Here is a 20,905-nt window from a genome sequence, read left to right on the forward strand (position 1 = left end):
GCGATCAGTTGACCTCTTAAATCGGCGAGCTCCTGATCAAGTCGTAGTTAGTTGCTGATGGCTACTTCGGACGTCTTGGCCGATATTTCAACCACCGAAGGTACATCTAGCAATTTTCTCCTTTTACCTAATGAGAGTCTAATACGTCAATAGAGAAAACAAAAGAATACACACAATCGTTTCTGGCTAGGATAAGATCCTTTCACAACGACCCACTACACTCAGCAGCGTATCTCGGCAACCTTGCCCGCTTTTTGCACAAACCCAACCAGAAGTCAGCTAGGCACGCCCGTCGACCGAATCCGCAGCGGTTCGTGCCAGAGAGCTTGGCCGAAGAGGAATGCCGACCTTTTGTTTACGAATATGCTCTTTTCCCGGATATGGATCCGAAGCTTACAACATTCGATGACATCGACAAGTATAAGCAGGCCATATCGATTAAAAATCACAACGCGGACTGTAATGAGCTAATATTTTTGGCTGGACGCCCTTCCCCTGAATGGCTCTCTGCTGTTGGAGCGCGGTATAAGCTCGATCATCGGTTCTTCCATCAACATCTTAATTTTCTTCCCACAGGCCAAAGAGACTGGTTTACAGCTCCCACGTTGCCATCAAGATCCCATAATGTACTCCGATTCTGCATACCTTCCATACTCTTCGTCGGCGAGCACCGTTACGTGAATATAGTTGATCTGCAGGAGGCCAGAGGAGATTGCGAGCGCCGGTTACTGAGTTGCTTTCGATCGTTTTTAGAAGGGACTTCGACAGAAGCAGGACAGTCGATTGTAAGGCGAATAAACATCCATAGCGGAGACAACCTCGTCATCGAGCAAGAGCTCTCATCCTGTCTGCTCAAGCGGGGAGATCGCTGGACAGGTAACGATCATAGGATTCTGCAGAGAGGAGCCTGCTAACGTCTTCTTACAGTGCTTGTATGGACGGACTCCGGCCAAGACAATGACTTTGCATTCATACCCACGCCTGATACTGATCGATTCAAAGGCGCAGTCAACCGCTTAGACTTCTGTCCAGTGTTTTTCGAGAAGGACCTTTCCGAAAAACCTCACCTCTCCCGACCTCCGACTGACGCCCAAAATCCACGGCTAAGGCAGGCGCTCTCCTCGCTACCTGGTAACTATGGCCATACACTTGACTGGACAAAGGCAGCTGTAGACCCGTTGTTTGCGGTTCAAGAACTTTTTACCTTCCACGCCGCATCGGAATTGCAATACGTAAATATGCTAGAACAATTTGCCACGGATCAAATCAGTCGGGCCGAGTCAAATCTGGCAGGAACAGACATGAGTTCGATTCTGCACTTCGACTACGCAAGAAGCATACTCATCAGGCATGGGGCGCACATTCAAAACCTCCTCGGCTCTCTCGACACGTGCCTGAAGGGTTGGAAGCATCGAGCAACTCAAACTCATTGTTGCGATGAAGAACTCATGTCAACACTCCGGGTTGACCTCAATTACCTTTCGACTCGTATTCAGAATGTTATCACGCTCTGCGAAGCAGGACGGTCCGCAATCATGAGCAATGCCTCCATCCAAGAGGCGAAACGTTCCAACGAACAAGCCGTCCTTGTCACGAGTTTGACAAAGGCAACGAATCGTTTGACTTTTATATTCTTGCCAATCTCATTTCTTACATCAGTCTTTGGAATGAACTTCCGGCAGCTGGGACAAGGAACATTGTCCATCTGGCTGTGGGTAGCCATCGCGCTTCCTTTACTAGCTTGTTGTATCGTCCTAGTGGAGAGCGGAGGCCACCTAAAGACCATTTTGTGGCGTGGTCTTAGATGCTTGAGCGGGCAAAGCTGAGAGGTTTGTTGTATGATTGAATTAGTACTTAATGTTGACCTCAAACATGATACACGTACTATTGTAGCTAGTCAGCAGTAGGGTCATGATTGGGCCCCCGCGCCGTAGTACGGCTGTTGTTAGAAGTAAGGTATTTAGTTCGTATTAGGTTCGATTCTGGAGAAGTGGGTTTGCTTGATAGAGCGAGGCACCAATTGGTATTTCTGTTCGGCTTTCAAAATCTCTCATTGAATTTCATTTTAAGTTATTGGCGCTGGTTACGAAATGGTGTTGCGGTGCTTTTTATTTTCTACCGATTCTAGAATGAGTAAAAGAGATCTAGGACTCAGGATTTCATACATAGATCAACTGTAGAGTAAGTAGAACTCTGTATCCCAAATTTGAATTATGTGCCCTTGAACTATGTGATGGTGGGTTTATAGGGATCTGAAGGTACCTTAATTGACAGGTGTGTGTGCGATATTCTCAGCGCTGGTGGCGCCAAGGATTGCGGAGCGTTGTGCACACGCTAAATCGTCCTGGGAATACTCCAATGCAATTCAAACACGTCCACACATTCTAGTACAGATGCAGTCTATAGCTGCGAGGAGCAAAAGCTTGACTAACACTGGATTTCCTCGCCATCACAAACATGAGATTTTTGTTGATGCCAAACGCAAATATAAGTGGTACATTGGCTAGTCTCGAAGAAGGAAGGTGGCACGGCAGATTGAAATCGCGCAGAGAGCCGAACCCTAAGTTCATGCGAACCAAAATCTGTCCTCGAGTCCTCCAAGACACCGAACGGTCCATCTAGGCATTTGATTGCTGCAATTCTCCCTTGATCCCTTCCAATCCACTTATCGCTAACCCATCCCCACCATCTCAATCCCTCCTCCCCCCCCAACCTACGAACAATCGCAACGATGCGTCCAGTCCCTCCCCCTCCTATCCCTCCTCCTCCTCCCCCCTCGCCCTCAGCGCAGAGGTCACAACCGAATACACCATCACCCACCCATGCACCCGCAAGACCCAGCGCGGTGACAGCATCGCCGTCCACTACCGCGGTACGCTCGCCGCCGACGGCACCGAGTTCGACGCCAGCTACAACCGGGGCAAGCCGTTGGACTTTACCGTCGGCAAGGGGCAGGTCATCAAGGGGTGGGATGAGGGTCTGTTGGGTATGTGCATTGGTGATAAGAGGACGTTGACGATCCCGCCGGAGTTTGGCTACGGGGAGAGGGCCATGGGGCCTATTCCGGCGGGGAGCACGCTCGGTAAGTCCGTTCGGGTTGGGTGGGGGGTTGTAAGGGGCTGATGTGTTTTGGGTAGTTTTTGAGACGGAATTGGTGGGGATTGAGGGGGTGACGAAGGATGAGCTGTGAGTGTTGGGTTGGAAGCAAGATGGATGGGGTATGGCATCGGAGGCGGGTATGTTTCGATCCACCGTCAATGTCATTCATGGGTATGCGGAGGAACACGTAGGCTATATATCTGCGGCTGGATTCTTGGTCTGCTAGAGTCCAAAAGGAGAATGCTTCTTCGCGCCTGTTTACCTCCCTCGTGTCTTATTAGACTGGAAAATGGGGGGATGGAATGAAACGTGTCACTGTCCATGTCCAACCATAACCCGCGCCATCGATGGACGCCCAGGACCTGCCCAGTATTTTGAGATTGTGCACGTGAGAAACAGCCTATGTGGGATGTGTGCATTCAACAGTAATATCCATCAAGGCGGGAACAAAACAATCAGGTCTAGCACGTGGCCGTTTGAGAAACCACTCCGTCCAGACCTTGACTTTAACACTGCTTCAAACGAAGACAGTGAAAGGTTACGGATTTCCGACTATGGACCTGGCTTGGTTCAAATCATGGGCTGGCAATGGGACGAAGAGACCAAGAGGGATATCATGTTATGCTAAGGACGGGGAAGTACATGTCGTTCAATCGGGAGACAGAAGGTCATCGATACACGGGAATGAGGCTTATACTGGCTAAGAGCGAGGAGAGCCTCTCGGAAGATTTCACTGTTGGGCCTCCCTCTGCCGCTATCTGTTTGGGATCTCCAAGCGGGAATTTCAGGCTTTCGGAGAGTACGGGGCAACTTTTTTCATGTCATAGGTTTGTGAAGGCAAACGCCGAGTCGTAGTTGTCATCATCGTAGATTGGGCCGCCTACAGACTTCTCTATTGAATGTGGCCCTGGTTATCTATTCGGAAAATACTAATCCATGCAAGACTAATGACCCACCTTCGAGGACAGAGATGTGCTGAGCCGCGGATATTCTTGAATACAATATAATTGGCGAGTTGATGACAGCCAGTTATGATTTAGATCGTGGAGACCTCATGGTTTGGGCGTGAATACTTTTGCCTCAGCAGGCGGTCAGGACCAAATATCACAGCCCCTTTCTCGGGAGCCACAACCGTTTGCCTGTTGGCGGGTCTCTTCAGTGGCCAAGGAACGTCCGAGCTTTTCTCCAAAGGTCGAAGTTACCAATCTACAAACACCGATGTACCTAGCTGGGTCCGCTGCAGCGGAATAACATGTTGTATCATTTGCGCCCTTGACAAACACCACTATACGGAATGGGAGGCCGAGCGAGCAATTGAGCGAAGCATAGTCGAGAAGCCATGTAGGGCAATACCAGTACTCTAGGGGGTCCTCGTATGTGGTCCTATGAGAAATCTGTGCTAGGCTTTGCATGACTTGGAATGGAAGCTCCGCTCCTTTTTCGTGCTGGGATTGGCATCCGTAGGCTAAAATAGGGCTGGCGAACAGTAGAAGCCAACGTCGCTCGCTGTTTTGAACCAATCGAGGACCATCGAAAGCGTCAATCTTAGAGTCGAAACCGCCCCTATGGCTACATTCGACTGGATACGGACATTGTCGCAGACAGCTACCGTTGATATAAGATACTTTTACCGTCTATTCTATTGAATAGCCTGGCAATTTTCGTTCAAATCAGGCACGACGCGCCGTGTCCCAATTTTCCCGAGAACATTTTCTCGGCGATGATGGGCACCACTCACTTACGAGTACGACAGATGCCATTCATGGATATCTAAATTTTAAACGTTCGTGTCTGCGTTTGTTTGTGGGGTTTTGGATATGGACCAGGAAAATTGAAGTCGCACTCATTCATCTCACTGGTAAGGTACTGTTGACCCAAGTCCCAGTGGCATCAGCGTTCTGAATGATGTCGCCGCTTACTGTTTGGTAGAAAATATTCAACTCCCAAGGAAAAGTGCCTGGTGTTGCTTGCCACATTGCTACGAGCGCGCTTCCCGCCTGTGGCATATGTAAGCCGGTCACAGCTGGTGCGGGGTGGGCTTCCGATGGAGGCAAGAGACTACCATCTGAGGACGAGACGGACGAGCACATCATTTCGTTCGAGGTCTGTTGAAAGCACAAAATGCCTCCGGTGGCCGGGGGTCCGCAGAAGCTCAAAGCTGTACTCGCCGGTACATCATAATAGGTCTCGCTGGGATCTGTCAACACAGTGAGCACGGATCCTAATCGGAGATAGCTATAACCCACCTTCTATCCAATTATCGTACGATGCATTCTGAGTGGCGTCATGGGTGGTATTGAAATTATTGGACCAGATTTGAAACTCATTGTTCTTGTCGAATACATAAAGATTGCCCAATCCTGAGTCGTCCGACCAACCAGACGCAATCCCAGCGTTGCCATTGGTGCCGGGAATGACGGAGTGTGAGAAGTATTGTGAGCTGATATTCGGGAACAAAGCAAGCTCATGGACCTTGTTGTCGGGCGCCCCATAGTATAAACGAATCCCTGGGCTGTTTCCGTCTTGGCCGAGCCAGTGGTCACTGTAGAAGGCTGTCAGGGCTGTGGATGAAACTGATGCCGTGAAGTTGTAACGGCCAAGAGAACCGAGCTGCCAAGTTGCGAGGTCGTCAGTACTGAATAACTCTTGCAACGTGTTATTGACATCGATATAATACAGGTGAGACTAATGGGTCGTCAACTATGAATCGTATACACTTAGTGTGAGGTCAATCTTACATTCAACTCCCCATTACTAGCCGGGTAGGTGAGAGTCGTCAGCGGTGTGGTATTTCTTGCGTTTGAGGCAACAATGGGGAAGCCACCGACAAATGGTGAAAGCTCGATGCTGTGTAGCCGGCGAATCCGGGCATCGTAGTCTTGATAGAAAAGACTGACATCAGGTACGTCAGTGAGATCCAAAGCTATAAATGCTAGGCCAGTTCCATTAAAAGCTCCGGAGGTGGGCAATTCGTCCTGGACCCGAGCGGTAGATTTTGAGTTGGCGGGTGAGCTCCTATGGAAAGGTTGAGATAATTAGCTGTGTCCGCAAGAATAAAGGTCTCCGACATACGGCTTGAAAGGCTTTTTCAGCCGTAGTGCCAAAGGTATAGCAAGTGCCAATACTATGACAGCTACTATGATCGCAGCCACGAGTAAAGGTAGAAAGCGTTTTGGTTTCATGGATGAAGGGCTCCCGGATGGGATCTCGAGGTCGGAAGAGCCAGCTGGCCGCAGCTGAGCTGTCGTTACTTTATCATGCGCAAGCTCTTTCTCTGGGGCTTTCACCGGTTGAGGTGTAGAAGTTGGATGAAATTCTCCTGGTGTAGCTTCGATCCCTAGCGAATCCGGTAGCTCATGAGGTCTAGCTGCGCTCAGATCAACTTCCATCCCCTCACATGAAGTGACAGTCCTTCCGTGTCCGAGATTCGTCAATGCCATATGAATGTGTATCTTTGCAGGGTTCTAAACAGTAAATTTGAAAGCAATAATGGCAAACGGCATTCCTGTCACAGATACTATAAGACTCGCGTTGATTATCTTCAGCCGCCTGGACTTTGTTGAGCAAGGCAGACTTACGGAGTATTATTATCTTACTGATGCACGAAGAGCCATAAATAGCGTAAGCCGCCCTCATCCGGCCCTTTTTCACACTCTTGAGGGCTGAGCTCGCCGAAGCGGATCGCTGATTCATATTCCTTCAAGCATCTCGAAATTCGGAGTATTGCTCTACTCCGCTGGTCACATTAAAGACTGAATCACTTTGAGACAGAGCTAAGTCGGACCACACTAGACTCAGCAGAGCCTGAGATTTGAGAAGATGGAACGCCAGTATCTTCAAGCATGGCCAAGTGCCAACCAAGCAACCCCATCTGGCGTTTTGGCCGCATCAGAGCAGCCGCTCCGGCAGATTACCTTTTCACATGTAACTTTCATGCATAGCAACAGCATGAAGGACCAAGGATCGAGACACACGTGGTAGTCACTGCAGATCAGATAACGAATTTCCTTTGAGCGCGAATGCGACCCTTTCCCGCGCCCAATCGCTGGCGTCGCTGCCTGGCTGCCTCGGCTGCGACGTGCTCACTTCCTCCGTGTCCAGCCAGAGGCATTTAGTCAAAGAAAACATCTTCTACCATAGAGCGATTGAAGCTCTTGGCTCAGTATCTTACCACTCCGTTGATATGGTCGCAAGGCCTTGGTACAAAAGGTGCGCGTAGCTCCTAGGGTATCAGCATATGCAGCTTACCCTACCGAGGTACTTGGGATCTTGTCGAATCTTCAGGCAGTTACACATGTATCGAGGCGCATAAGTAGCATAAAGTGCCATATCTGTCCACTAGATTAATCCGATCAACTTACGTCGCCTCTATTCGCGATCTTGTGATTCATCAGTATCCATGATGCATTGCCTCAGGCTCAACCTTGTACCTCATTCCCTTGTCACCCATCAGACTCTCAATTTCCGGTGTCCCGGTGGCCAAATTCCCACCCTCAGAATGCCTCCGCGCGCCCTAACCGGGGATGCGTGGTGTCAACTCCTTCCGGCACCCCTATCAAATCACCTTTCCTCGTCAACGGCACAGAACTGGCTCCTCCACTCCAGTGGCCCTGCCCTGCCTCCTCATACGCCAGTCTCTGAAGCTGTAATTTCCCATCGAGCGTCCATTGCAAACCCTTGTATTCCTTCCATTTCAACCATTTGCGGAGAAGTCCTATAGCAGTCGGCAATACTAGGCTGGTGAAAATGAGCGCCGCACCGAGAATCAAGATAATCGCAACACCCAGTACGGAGAATGAGATCGTTCCGCCGGAGCTCCTGACGATCTGATTCTTGCACATCTTCTCCTGTTGTTCCACGGGCCTACTCAGGGTCATTCCGTCAGGTATGTAACCGGGCCCTGTAGCGTATTCAATAACTCGTTGCTGTAGCTTGGCCATGGAGACGGAAAACCAGGTGCTGACTTCTGTCATCCATTGATTGTTTGGGAGGGGAATTTGATCGAGATTATTCACAGTTTCGGAAGCCCGCAAGGCGCTGGCTCCACGTGAATTAACGCTGAAGTAGGTTGTAAGAAATTGAGTGATGAGGTCAAGTCGTAATGCAGTCACCATTTGAGCCTGGTTGAGGCTGATCTTGTTTTCGAATAAGGACTTGTGCGCCAGGACCAACGAGGTCAAGGGTGTGCATTGCTTGTTCGTTGGGTTACAGTATTGGTGTTGGTCAGTGCAAGCGAGAGCGTTGACCCACTGATCTGATGTGTAATACGTGTAATTTGTAGTACCGCCATCGATAGATAGGTTAAATGGAGTAGTGGCAGCGTAGAATGGATCTGTGACGGGCGCCTCGTAGCGGACAGAATTTGGGGCGAGTAGAAAGAGGGATACGTCAGCGTCGGTGCGATTGAGGGCATCGACAGGATACCATGCATTAGAAGCCGCCCCTGCAAGGTAGGCGAGAGATCTAGGTTTAGACTGTCAGTCAGGATTCTAGATCGTTCCACAGTGGGAGAGCTCACGTGAGCTGGTAGCTGTTACTTCCCACTATATTATGGGTGTCGTATTGGTATGTATAATTGGAGATTGAAAGAACAGAACCGTAGTCAAACTGCTGGAGTGTATCACCGTATGCGAGATCACTTGGATTGGTGTCATTGACTTCTGTTACATAGCCCCTGGTGTGGATAGGGGAGCCTAGTAGCTCTCCGTATCAGTACTTCTTGTTTGGGATAGAGGCACAAGTCGTGAGACAACCTGCACGACTCAATCTGCTCCCAGAACGTAGCTGTCGACACAACACAGGGTAGGAGTTCGGCATGAAAGGATCAGGGGGTAGCTTACACGTTGTGACTTTGCGATATTGGATCCGCTCAAATTTTGGTGCGTTTATTCCGAGTGCTTGATGTGAATCAATGTGGCCCGTGTCCATCTCATAAGCAGACGATGCGCCGTAAAAGCATAGGTCAGGTGCAAAGGGACATGTGGCATTTTGGTTGACTTTCCAAGGCAGCTGCTGTTGAGGATATTGCGCGCATTGCAAAAGACTCTGCGAACTTCCATAGCAGGCCCGTGAGTAGGTGGTGGCCGCAAAGGTGTCATTAACGTCTACATCATTAAAGGCAGCTGAATGCTGGCTAACGGCGTTTCCAGAGAAGTTGAGAAATCCGCAATCGGAAGATCTAATCAACGTCTCATTTCCGGCTGCTTTGGTGACTTCCGAGGAGAACACGCCAGCAACGCCTGCATAAATTTGGAAGTTAGCTTTGCTTTATTAAGGCGACGACCACAGTGAAGAGACACGCCTAGAGAGTAAGATCGGCCTCTTACTGCCCCGATATGTCTTGCACCGCAGGCTGAGTATCAGATGGGAACGATTCTCTCAGCAATGTACGTACCAAACAGAACAAAATTGAGGAGAGCGAGAGCTACTAGCGGTAAAGTTCGTACTAAAGGTCTGAGTGCATGCTTTCTCCAGTACCAGACCAATGAAACAAGCTCAGCAGACGCCCCAAACGGACTTCCTGTATTCTGGAGTATGGCTTGCTGTTGATGATGAATGCCGTCTTGAGGGTCGCGCGGGCTGCGGTGCTGGTGCAACGCAAAACTCATGATTTTCCAGCAAGCGGCACCGGCACCTGTGACAAATATGCCGAGGAATGCGGTCAGTAGTTCGCCATCGCGCTCACTGAGGGTTATGGTTGAGCCAAGGACGAGTCCATGAGACCAATTGATCCATGGACCTGTATGCACAAAAGGTGCAGCTGTTTGTGACATGATGGAAGTACGACGAGCTCGTAGCAGAGATCAGAGGAATCGCTGACTTGGAGTAGCATATGCAGGTGGGAATACCAAATATTTATATTGAGGCAGAATGATGGAGGAAGGAAGGCGGAGGAAAAGAGAATCTAGCCTGACTGAAGACTTGCCTACCTGAGCGCTCTGCAGACCACCCATCTCTTTCAGCTCCGTACAATTACATATCCAATGCCAGATCTAGAACCCTGGACCGAACTCGCGAGTCAAGCAGTACTTTCATGCACTCTGCAGATTGACTGTAACCTTAAGACGGGGAAGTTGCATTGGTGTGGTGGTGTGCTGTACTAAAAAAGGCACCTTTTCTCAAAACGGAAAAGTGAAGCGAACATGATCAAGTCCGCATCTTCGTTACCAGTACCGTCCTTTCCAAACCCTCCACCCACCGCGAGGTAGAGACGGACAAAGACAGAAGACTGAAGGTATCTACATGCTTCAGGACAATAATGGCATATTATCAAGTAATAAGTCAGTAGTAATAAGCAGCAGCAGAAGTTCAGAATATCATCTAGGTAATTTGCCGTCAAGAGTCAAGACACGACTCCCGACCTTGACGGACGACCGTCCATTTCGACCCCTCACCGGTGTGGCGTCAATGCCAAGGATGCTAATATACCGCACCAATCAGAGACGCGCATAGCCGAGACCTCAATTTCAGCCCCCTGTGCCCCTCTAAAGGTTGTAGGCCCTCTCAAATTGCTGGATGTTGACTTCACTCCCCTCAGCCTTGTCCATTGACTCATTATCCATCCTTACATGAATCCATCCCATCATCTCTACACAGAAAGTCATCTCTACCAGAGCAATGAGTTGCTATGTTCCATCCCTTTATGTCATCCATGGCCTTTGGGAACGAGGAAGTTTGACGAGAGTTGATCCAAGGATGGCCCCTCGACCGATGTGACATGTGTACACCTACACCGCTGGCTTGCAGTCAAGCATGGAAAGCAATAGAAAGGGAACTACATGCGCAAGGCTGATTATTCTCAGCCGCTCTCATCGGACCTGTGTGATTTGTTCAAGCAAGCCAATTCAGCCAGCAACACCCCTCCCTCTCCATATGGGGGCCACGACCTTTTCTCCTTTCGGTCTCTGACTCCATTTCCTCTCTCTTGGCCACATAGCCTTGTGCACCATGTGAAGCTATATGTAAAAGCCCGTGCCCACAATGACATTCCTGTATCATTGCTGTCGTTGCCGATTGAGATTGTCCCATCGTCGCTCATTTGCGCGCTGTCAGGTCCGAAGTTGTTCAATATGCAAATCTACACCAACGACAAGACCTCTCCCAGGTCATTCCCGTGGCTCTGGTACCTGCGTCTGGTTGCCCTCGTCGTCACATTGATCGTGCTCGGCATCACAGCGTCAAATACTGCAACCTTTCTCGACATAGGATGCAATGCACCGGGTAGAGTCAGCTACAATCTCGCCGTCGTATGTCCATGTCCACATCCATCGGCAGGACGTCCGCTGACCTTGATTCCAAGTCGATCCTCTCCCTCATCGCTCTCGTCTACTTCATCCTCGCTTCGGGCCCATCCCGCACCACCAGGCTTCTTCCATGGTTCATATGGGGTCAGCTAGCCCTCGATGCCCTCATGTTCATCTTCTGGCTCTCCGCCGCCGCGACCTCGAGCTATAGCTGCACCGACTTATGCAACGCTTGCGGCATTCTCGATGGATATGTCCTCTTCGACTCCGAGTCCTGCGAGTGCTCCGACTTTTTCTACAAACGAGACTATTCTCCGAGGCGAGGGAACGTGCTGCAGCCGAGGAGGAGTCATTCAAGCAGTCCCAGCTCAGGCTCAACTGTGGGTGGAACGATAGCCGCGAAGCAGGCTTTTGATGCCATCATGACGTATGTAAAACACTCCCTAGACTTGATTTCAACCAGACATCTGACCATTAGACAGGGTTCTCTTCGCCCTGTTCATAGCTGCTGATATTTTCTGGGTCCTCAAATCGCGCAGATCTGGCACCGCTACAGCACCCGCTCCCACAATCGGCGCGCCAATGAAAAATGAAGACGCTGGTATGTCCGCAGGGGGAGGCGGAGCGCCAACATATACCCAGGAGCCCGGCTCCCAGTACAACTATCCAATGGCCCCCCAGGGCGGCTACACGGGCCAGCCAATGCAGAACCAGGCCGGGTCACCCCAGCAGTCGATGCCCCAGGAAGCATACTCTGGAGGCCACTATCCTCAAGGTCAACCTCAATATCCAAGCCAAACCTCATATCCTCAGGGCCAGCAGGTCCCATTGCAGACGTATCCTTCGCCACAAGGAGAGTACCCACCGCAATACGGGGGCTCGGCTCCACAGCAAGCGAGCTATCCTGAGCCCCGAGATGGCGTCTCGGAGATGCACTCGCCTACGGAACCGCCAAAGATGAATGATCCGTATCATATCTGAAAATATACTATGTGGTACATGGATGGGTCGCCGGAGGCATCATAGGTTGAGGTCAGGCTTGGAAGGGTAATGATTGGAACGGAGTATAATGTCGTCGACTCCGATTGGATGGGATAGGGCTCGTTTGAACATGTCGTTTTTTTTGTGATTTACATCGTCAAATTCTAATAAAAGATCCATGCCTAGGGCTATCCTGTTTGTAAACGGAGTAGGTCCATTTGCAAGTGATACTATTAACCTCCGGTACAGACACGGTCATCCGAGTCTCTTGTCCGTCAATATGTTTCTCACTTAGCTGGTCTCTTCCGTTTGTCCTTTCTCCACTCCCACCCGACGACAATCTTCCCCCTCCCCGGCCTCGACACAGCCGCCAGCCTCGCTCCCACAACCCCCTCCGGCAGCATCTCCACCGTCGCTTTCCGCAACCCCGCAGCCCACCACCACATTTCCAACTCAGTCCTCTCGTCCTTAAACAAAAGATCCGAACAACAACACACGCTCGGAGAGGCCAGGTCGGCAAACGCTCGTTCGCATCGCAGCGGTCTTTTCGATCCCCGCGCCGGGCTGTGTGCGCGGCGAAGGTCTTGCAAGGCGCGCGAGAGACGAATGCCTCGTCGTGCCGCCTACGTTGTCTGTCGACGCGGGTCGTTCGGACGCACGGCTTCGATGTTCGGAGATCAGGTCGCCGATGGGGGTTTGCGGCGCGTCTGCGATCCGGGGGTCGGAAGGCGCGGGTTGGGGAATTTGCTCGAGGGGGGGGGGGTTGGAATGGAGGGATGGTGGGGTTTCGGAGCGTTGCGGCCGTGCGGGATGGTGGGGGGGTCGTGGTGGCGTGGCTCGCGGGCGGGGGCGAAGCCGGTGCCGTCGCGGGCGCCGGTTATGAGGGCTCAGGGGGGAGGAAGAAGGTGGGGAGGTGGAAGATGGCGTAGGATGTTGTGGCGAGTTCGGGGGCCGGAGAGGCGCGTCGAGAATCATGGTTTTTGCTTGGTAGGAGGATGTATATGTACACGGCATGGCTGTCGGTGCTTCATGGGATGCTCGTCCTGCAGGTGCATTTTGAGATGGAGAACACCGTTGACGGAGATCTTGATGTGGGTAGAGTGCCAAGTACTGATGATCGAGTAAACACCGACGGTGATGTCCAGGACTGCTGCCGTCGGCGAATCGCCGTGTATCGATGATGATATTGCAAGGATTTATACAGTGAACACTCTCGTATCTTGGATTTTGTGGTCTGGATAGATCTCGATATGGCTTGGTCCCTGTCTGGCGGCGCAGCGGGGAAACCTTGGAGGAAATCTCATGTAGGCGGAACCCTCCCGAGGAGGACTTTTCGCTTGCAGCAGGGAACGACACCTTTGAAAGGGCCTTGATAGGAGTATGTAAGCACAAGAGTCATTGAGGGTGCGCAAAGATCCCTATGGGTTTGTTGTGATAAGATACAAGATACCTAGCATCTTGGGAGGTGAGATATCGAGATGCATGTGGTATCTCCAGGAGATGAGTTGAATGATGCCCATGGTACCATTTCCTTCAGGGTTGTCGCACGTCGTTGGAAGTGAACAATTCCATCAAATTCTCATCAGTGGTGCCAAATCTCATCAAGGTGATGGTACCGCCTGTTTAGAGCGCTCCGTGTTCGCTTTCATCGTTGTCGTTGTTCTTGGCCACCATTTCCAAATTTCTGCGAAACCATCAATTTTGTTCCAATTACAACAGTCTCATTTGATTACGGGTCCTCTCTGTTCATCTTGTTGAATAGTGAAGACTTGAAACGTCTGTCGTATGTGCTGCGCGTTGGAGTCCCTGGGGGGCTCAGACTCGTATTCTGGAATGAGGCCTCGTGTCGATCAAAATCAACCAATCATAGCCGTGGTCTCTTAGCAGCGTCATGTTAGTTTCGACACTTGGTTTCGGAATCAGTATGCGCGGTTCCATATAACATCAATCGCTCGCCATTCACCTTCTGCGTCTAACCCGTCGGTACGCACCTACGAACCTTCAATCTCTTCGTGTGAGTAAGGAACACCGATTTCGCACTTCAATCGTTTATGAGATCCTCCCCAGACCGACCCAAATATGCAATATCTAGCACTTCTCTGCCTCGTAGCCGTCAGCGCTTCGACACCCATCATTGGACCTATTGGACCTATTGAACCTATTGGACCTATTGAACCTATTGGACCTATTGAACCTATTGAACCTATTGATCCCATCCATCCACGCATCGAAATCTTCCTCCCGGGCTGGCCCACCTGCCCCGACCATTGCTTCCTCGCCGTCCCAGACAAAAGCCTGTCCAATGGCCAAGAGCCAGTGCCAGTGTGCTTCGACGAACCGGCTCACGGTACACCATGCAACTACTACTATTGTTGTGGCAAGCCGGTAAGTTCAGCCGTGCTGGTCTCGAGAACGCAGACTGAGAGTATCCTTTCTAGGTCACGTGCGGCGTTCAAAAGAAGGTCTGCGAGGCCGGGACTTTCTCTACTAGCCTTTGGGTACCAGCGCCGCCGATGACTGGGCCTGTGCCCCAATGACGGACGATTGGGTATGGGATATGTGAGAGGATGGGCTGGAGCGTTGATGGTTATTGAGAGGCGCAATGTATGACTGCCCTCTTGATAGACTTAGGCATGGCTCGAATCCTGCCGCCAGGTCTTTTTTTAGTTGGGTCGGCACAGTCGCTCTTGAGCGCAGTTATATTGTTTCATAAAAAGCCACAATTACTTGTATCGCTTTATAACCCGGTTCCAAAGCAAAGTGATTGGTATGACCGAGCTATATCAGGCCGAAGCATACATACGGAGACGGGCACCAGAGAGCCGCTTGAGGTCTAAGATTGGTACGTTAGTCGTGATACGGAAATGGAACACCTTTGGAGGCAGTGTGTAAAGGGACGTATCTGTCTGCTTCTCAAGCTTCAACAGCGTGCCTGGTGGCATGTTTCTAGTGTGCTCTGGGACAGTGTAGACTGAGTCTGCAGAGACAGAGGTATGAGCCCGGTTCGGCTTCTCGAATTTGTGTGCGTTGATGTTATTGTGAGATAAATGAGCCAAGGTTTGGTCTCTCTCAAAGTCTGTTGGACATGTCTTCCCTTCCCTTGACATGTCCTGGTTTTTATTGCGCCGAGGCTGGTAGTCGAGCATTGCGCCAAGGCAGACAGTGAGCGACATGAGGAGAGTCAAGAGGTTTATAGCTTACACGATTACTTGACTCGTATCAGGTGGTTTAATACTTAAGTTCTCAATTGCCGCTATCGTTTTCGCCCTGGACTTGACAAGGAAAGCGAGTCAGTAGTATAGAAAAATGCCTCAACTACTCCAAGTAGTACCCGATTTAAAGCTGCGAAAACAACGATGCTTGTATAGTACTCCGGATCCACACAATGAAGATCTCATGATAAGAAGCTACAGAAATGCGACATTCTTCGGCTCTATACGAGCATTCAAACCCGCGTACTATCTACAAAGCAAAAGCTCAATCTTTGCATTGAATTTCACAGCCCCTGCAGAAGACATCACTGGATCTTGTACACAGCGCTAGTGCTTGCAGCCCGATTCGTCACACTAACACTGCCCCTTGGCCATCCTCAACTGGGCTCCCAACACGGGTTGTATATATTGGGACCTGCATCAGGACCAGGATTCCAGGTCGAACAGTCGCAGGTGTATGGGCTCTTGCTGCCATCAAGTTGACAACAAGGACCTGAGACGGCTAAGGCAGGCGCGCAGACGCCATCGTTGGCTTGCATGATGTGCGCGTTCGGTGTCAATTTGCCGTTATTCATGGTACATTGGCTTGTCTCGAATTCTCCGTTGACTGGGTTGTTGCCGTTGGCGGCGTTGACGTAGCTCGGGGGGTAAGAGCGAATGATGAGTGGGATGGTCTTTATTGGTACGTGGGAATAGAAGAGCTTACGCTGTTGGGCAGGGTTCTGAAGGTAGGTAAATGCTGGTCCCGCAGGTATGTCCAAGCTGCATTTCTGTTTCGTCACCTTTAAAATATGTCGCTTAAATATAGAAATTTTTCTTGAACACGCGGTAGAACCTTCGGGTCCGATGCTGTATATGGTTCGCCCGAGTACTAGTTACTGACCTTGGCTTCTACTGACACAATGCTACATGAGGTAACAACTGGAGCGAGGGCGCCGTAGAGGATGGAACTGGTGGCGGCGTGGTCTGAGGGGGTGGCGGAGGCGGGGCACCTGAGCTTGTTCCAATAGTCAAGGATGTGCTCTTGCATGTTGGTGGGGTCGTGACGGTAGGGGCATCACCGTTACCGTTACACGGTTCATAGTGATTTACGGTCCCGCATGTCGAGTCTGTTTTCGACACTGATGGTAAGATCCTGGTGAGCAAAGTCACCTGTGTATCATGAGGTGGAAGTCGGATTGCTTCTTTGACAGGGATTTCGATGATGTAGAATGTGTTGGCAGGTGCTTCGAGGCTTAAAACATTTACATACTACAATTTCGGGCCCGACAGGTTCGACGGGCGTCATGGTTGGACAAGAACCGTCAGGGTTCGCTGTATAAGTCTGGTCTTCTGTAGTGATCGTCTCAATTCCATCAAAGATTGTCACGATCAAAGGCGTCAAAAACGTCCATGAGCACACACTGGCCGACATTTAATCCCAAGTCCTAAGCGGGGTGACATTGGACAGCATTCATGGAACGTACCAGTAGGGTGATGGACATGAAGCTGGGTTATTCCTATTTCCACAAAAGGATTGTTAATTTCCAAGCTGTAAAATCGAGGACGAAACTGGGGCTGCGATAGTAGAGAGTGTCGCACGCTGGGGAACAGTTGACGATAGTCTCGGCAACAGCAGCTTCGATTCCTTGTACTATCTCCTAAACCTGAGGTCGGGCAAGGCATTCAAAAACAAGGTATGCCGTGACTAGGAATGCACTTTAAACGCAATGCATGTTGTATGGTGGAAGACTCCAACAAAGAAGATGTAAAGGGAGGAGTAGAAGGTTGACAAAACAATCAAGACCAGACCTTCCGCACTTCATTGTATTCACTCACCTGGGGACCCCTTGTTTTCCGGATATCAGCGTCAACATCAATCTGTAACAATCTGACCGCGTCCTTGGAATTTGCATCGGTCGTTGCAGGGATTTCTCGGCCAACCATACTTTAGACAAGAACAAGGTTACTGGGAAGTCCATCGAGACCTCTTGAGACGACCGCGCCAATGTCGTGCAAGCTTGAAAGGAGCTCCACTCGAAAAGATCATTGTACTTCAAACACCATTACAACGTGGAAGATTAGTTAGACCTATACTCGTAATATATCGTTCATAAGGAAGCAGAAACGACGATAGCCCATGAACGCGGAGATTAGATAGGGTGAGCAGACATTCGGAAGATGAATAGTGAATCCAGCAGGATTGACTGTCTTTTCATTGATGGGCAGCCTAGCTGTAATCGTAGTCCGACTATTCGCTCCGCTCATAGTAGTCCTCAACTCAAAGACGCACTAGTCTTAAAGACGCGAAAATCTATTATTCCTTCCTAATTCTATATAGATCTCGATCTATAACTTAAATCTTAATAAATATATCTTAATATATATATATTAGCTTTTATAGATTATAATTCAGCTTTCGAATATAAGCCTTAATAACCTTATTAATCTTTTCTTATTAAATTTCCTCAGCTCGAGTAGCTCGCTTTAGAGTCTTTCTATCTTTTCTATAGCTATTTCTTTTATTATAGTTAGAGATTTACGTATTTAATCTATTAACATTTATTCTTTCTTCTAAATAATCGTCTTTAAAAGTATCTTATATATTCGCTTAACTACGGCCTCTTTATAAATAGTCTTAATATCTCGCTTAATAATTTATCTCGAGTAGTTATTAGTAATAGATTCTTTTTATAAATCGAGTTAATAACTATTATATATTTTTTAGAATAATAAAAGTCTAAGTAGTAAGTAATTCTTTAAATTATTAATCGTATTTAATAACGTCTTCGACTTTATAGAGGATTCTAATAAGTATAAGAGATATAGACTCGTCTAAAGTTATAGCGCGAGGTGCTAGATTTCTAATTTTTTAAGTACTACTTTAGAGTTATAGGATATAAAATTAATCTTTTAAAAGGCTAAATATATAGTACTAGGCGTAAAGATTTAGATTTTTATTTAATTAAATACTACGAGAAAGTCGAGTTTATTAAAATCGCTACTTTTAAGACGTATAGTCGAATCTATAGTCTTCGTATAGTAATATTCAAATAATTAAAAGTATCTTATATCTAATAGCTATATAATATATATAAAATACGAGAAAAGTATAAATAAGTCGATCTTTAATTATTAGATAAATATATAAAATTCGTAGATATAATAAGATCCGAAGTCGTCTAGAATTAAGACCCTCTATTCTCTTACTTAATAACGATAAGAAAATATATTAAAATATAGTAGCTAGTTATATATTAGTCGATTATTTAAATATCTAATAGATAAAACTGTTACGAGCGTACCCTTGACACACCACTCAGCCCTATGGCTAGCGGGCCTTGGCGGAGGCATCCCCTACCATATCATGCCTCCTTCCCACCTACATAGTTCGGTAGCCTTATTATCCTAGTTCTACCTCACCCATACTGGTATCGCACCTATGCTGGTCCTGACATTATAATAAGGCTCCTTCGTATACCCGGCGAAGAGAAACGCAATCGGACACACTCCATTCGAATTAGCGGACGAATTCAAAGAAATGCGCTGGCAGGGGCTTTGTCAAGACGCCTTAAATGGATGAGACATCGTATCCCTGGGTAAGCCCACCAGACGGGTAACTCGATTTCATAGCGGATCGGACTCGGCAAACAGTGGTCGAGAGATAAACAAGGCATTGGACCATTCGTACGACTAGCGAATCGAAAGAAATAGCCAACACCCCCACACTCACAGTGAGCCTGCTACAATGGCAGCAAACGTTCGACCTCTTCACTGAGCATGTCGACAACACACTCATAGTGAGCCTGCTATAATGGCGACGGGAACAGCCCCGAAATGGCTACGATTCGACCTCTTCACTGAGCATGTCGACAACACACATAGTGAAGCCTGCTACCAAATGGCATTCAACACATTCAATTCTTTCCCTACCTACCTACCAAACCTACGAATCGACAAAGACAAAGGATGGAATGGAGGATGGACTTGATGGCAAGAGCATGGGAGACACAGGGCAAATCTACAGTGAAGCTCCCAGGCCAGGCTGCCAACAGGTGTTGGAGGATAACACATGCATGCGTTGGATTTTCTTCAGTTCTACCGATGGGATTGATGGCAAGAGCATGGGAGACGCAGGGCAAATCTACAGTGAAGCTCCCAGGCCAGGCTGCCAGTAGGTGTTGAAGGCGAAAAAAGTGGAGGACTATGGCAAGCAGACTGGGCAAGGGGAAGAATTCGGAGAATCTTGCTGGCACGCAGGCAAGATATGGCCAATATCTCCAGGATCTCTGAAGGACATGGCAGGCATGGCAGGCATGGAACAGTCAAGACCAGCATGCGATCCGGCAAAACCTCGGACATGGTGTTTTTGAACGAATTGAAACCATCCGATGTTTGACTGCTACACCTTGGCAAATCCTCTCCGGTCGAGTCCTGCAGGGACTATGGATGTTTGGAGACACAGGGCAAGCAATGGGCGTGCATCTCCGGTCTACCAGCCATGGGGGCCATGGCTATTGAGAGGGGGGTAGTGTTACGAGAAATGCGCTGGCAGGGGCTTTGGCAAGAAACCAAGTTGAGCCATCGTATCCCTGGGTAAGCCCACCAGACGGGTAACTCGATTTCATAGCGAATCGGACTCGGCAAACAGTGGTCGAGAGATAAACAAGGCATTGGACCATTCGTACGACTAGCGAATCGAAAGAAATAGCCAACACCCCCACACTCACAGTGAGCCTGCTACAATGGCAGCAAACGTACGACCTCTTTACTGAGCATGTCGACAACACATAGTGAGCCTGCTACAATGGCGACGGGAACAGCCCCGAAACGACTACGATTCGACCTCTTCACTGAGCATGTCGGCAACACACATAGTGAGCCTGCTACCAAATGGCATTCACCACATTCAATTCTTTCCCTACCTCCCTACAGACCTACGAATCGACAAGTGCGTTGAGACAAAGGATGGAATGGAGGATGGATTTTTGATGGCAAGAGTATGGGAGACACAGGGAAAATCTACAGTGAAGCTCCCAGGCCAGGCTGCCAACTGGTGTTGAGGGGTTTCATAACACATGCATGCGTTGGATTTTCTTCAATTCTATCGAAGGACTATGGCAAGAAGACTGGACAAGGAGAAGAACTCGGAGAATCTTGCTGGCACGCAGGCAAGATATGGTCAATATCTCCAGGATCTCTGAAGGACAATGTGGGCATGGCAGGCATGGATGGCACAGTCAAGACCAGCATGCGATCCGGCAAAACCTCGGACATGGTGTTTTTGAACGAATTAACCATCCGATGTTGACTGCTACCGCTACACCTCGGCAAATCTTCTCCAGTCAAGGCCTGCAGGGACTATGGATGTTTGGAGACACAGGGCAAGCA

The 20,905-nt window shown here is 49.1% G+C and overlaps 8 protein-coding genes across 8 annotated transcripts; 4 read left to right on the forward strand and 4 right to left on the reverse strand.

Annotated features, from left to right (window-relative positions):
* Window positions 1-57: 57 nt before the first annotated feature.
* On the forward strand, window positions 58-1,826 carry HO173_006984 (uncharacterized protein; the record flags this gene model as incomplete). The annotated part of the gene is made up of 3 exons (XM_037308889.1): window positions 58-100; window positions 154-876; window positions 928-1,826. 3 exons carry the CDS (start codon window positions 58-60, stop codon window positions 1,824-1,826), a joined length of 1,665 nt encoding a protein of 554 aa, XP_037164153.1.
* Window positions 1,827-2,358: 532 nt separating this feature from the next.
* HO173_006985 (uncharacterized protein) lies at window positions 2,359-3,190 on the forward strand (the record flags this gene model as incomplete). Its single annotated transcript, XM_037308890.1, has 3 exons — window positions 2,359-2,373; window positions 2,836-3,082; window positions 3,138-3,190. The coding sequence occupies 3 exons, from the start codon at window positions 2,359-2,361 to the stop codon at window positions 3,188-3,190; spliced, it is 315 nt and encodes a 104-aa protein (XP_037164154.1).
* A 198-nt stretch (window positions 3,191-3,388) lies between these two features.
* On the forward strand, window positions 3,389-3,727 carry HO173_006986 (uncharacterized protein; the record flags this gene model as incomplete). Its single annotated transcript, XM_037308891.1, has 1 exon — window positions 3,389-3,727. The coding sequence occupies one exon, from the start codon at window positions 3,389-3,391 to the stop codon at window positions 3,725-3,727; it is 339 nt and encodes a 112-aa protein (XP_037164155.1).
* A 1,219-nt stretch (window positions 3,728-4,946) lies between these two features.
* On the reverse strand, window positions 4,947-5,372 carry HO173_006987 (uncharacterized protein; the record flags this gene model as incomplete). Its single annotated transcript, XM_037308892.1, has 2 exons — window positions 4,947-5,296; window positions 5,366-5,372. 2 exons carry the CDS (start codon window positions 5,370-5,372, stop codon window positions 4,947-4,949), a joined length of 357 nt encoding a protein of 118 aa, XP_037164156.1.
* A 444-nt stretch (window positions 5,373-5,816) lies between these two features.
* On the reverse strand, window positions 5,817-6,539 carry HO173_006988 (uncharacterized protein; the record flags this gene model as incomplete). Its single annotated transcript, XM_037308893.1, has 2 exons — window positions 5,817-6,114; window positions 6,172-6,539. The coding sequence occupies 2 exons, from the start codon at window positions 6,537-6,539 to the stop codon at window positions 5,817-5,819; spliced, it is 666 nt and encodes a 221-aa protein (XP_037164157.1).
* Window positions 6,540-7,592: 1,053 nt separating this feature from the next.
* On the reverse strand, window positions 7,593-9,872 carry HO173_006989 (uncharacterized protein; the record flags this gene model as incomplete). The annotated part of the gene is made up of 4 exons (XM_037308894.1): window positions 7,593-8,562; window positions 8,618-8,792; window positions 8,940-9,338; window positions 9,494-9,872. The coding sequence occupies 4 exons, from the start codon at window positions 9,870-9,872 to the stop codon at window positions 7,593-7,595; spliced, it is 1,923 nt and encodes a 640-aa protein (XP_037164158.1).
* A 1,296-nt stretch (window positions 9,873-11,168) lies between these two features.
* On the forward strand, window positions 11,169-12,323 carry HO173_006990 (uncharacterized protein; the record flags this gene model as incomplete). Its single annotated transcript, XM_037308895.1, has 3 exons — window positions 11,169-11,345; window positions 11,399-11,769; window positions 11,825-12,323. The coding sequence occupies 3 exons, from the start codon at window positions 11,169-11,171 to the stop codon at window positions 12,321-12,323; spliced, it is 1,047 nt and encodes a 348-aa protein (XP_037164159.1).
* Window positions 12,324-15,912: 3,589 nt separating this feature from the next.
* HO173_006991 (uncharacterized protein) lies at window positions 15,913-16,303 on the reverse strand (the record flags this gene model as incomplete). The annotated part of the gene is made up of 2 exons (XM_037308896.1): window positions 15,913-16,174; window positions 16,242-16,303. 2 exons carry the CDS (start codon window positions 16,301-16,303, stop codon window positions 15,913-15,915), a joined length of 324 nt encoding a protein of 107 aa, XP_037164160.1.
* Window positions 16,304-20,905: the final 4,602 nt, after the last annotated feature.

This window comes from Letharia columbiana (genome assembly GCF_014066305.1).
Source record: "Letharia columbiana isolate WasteWater2 chromosome Unknown Sc0000022_s0, whole genome shotgun sequence".
Lineage (NCBI taxonomy): Eukaryota > Fungi > Ascomycota > Lecanoromycetes > Lecanorales > Parmeliaceae > Letharia > Letharia columbiana.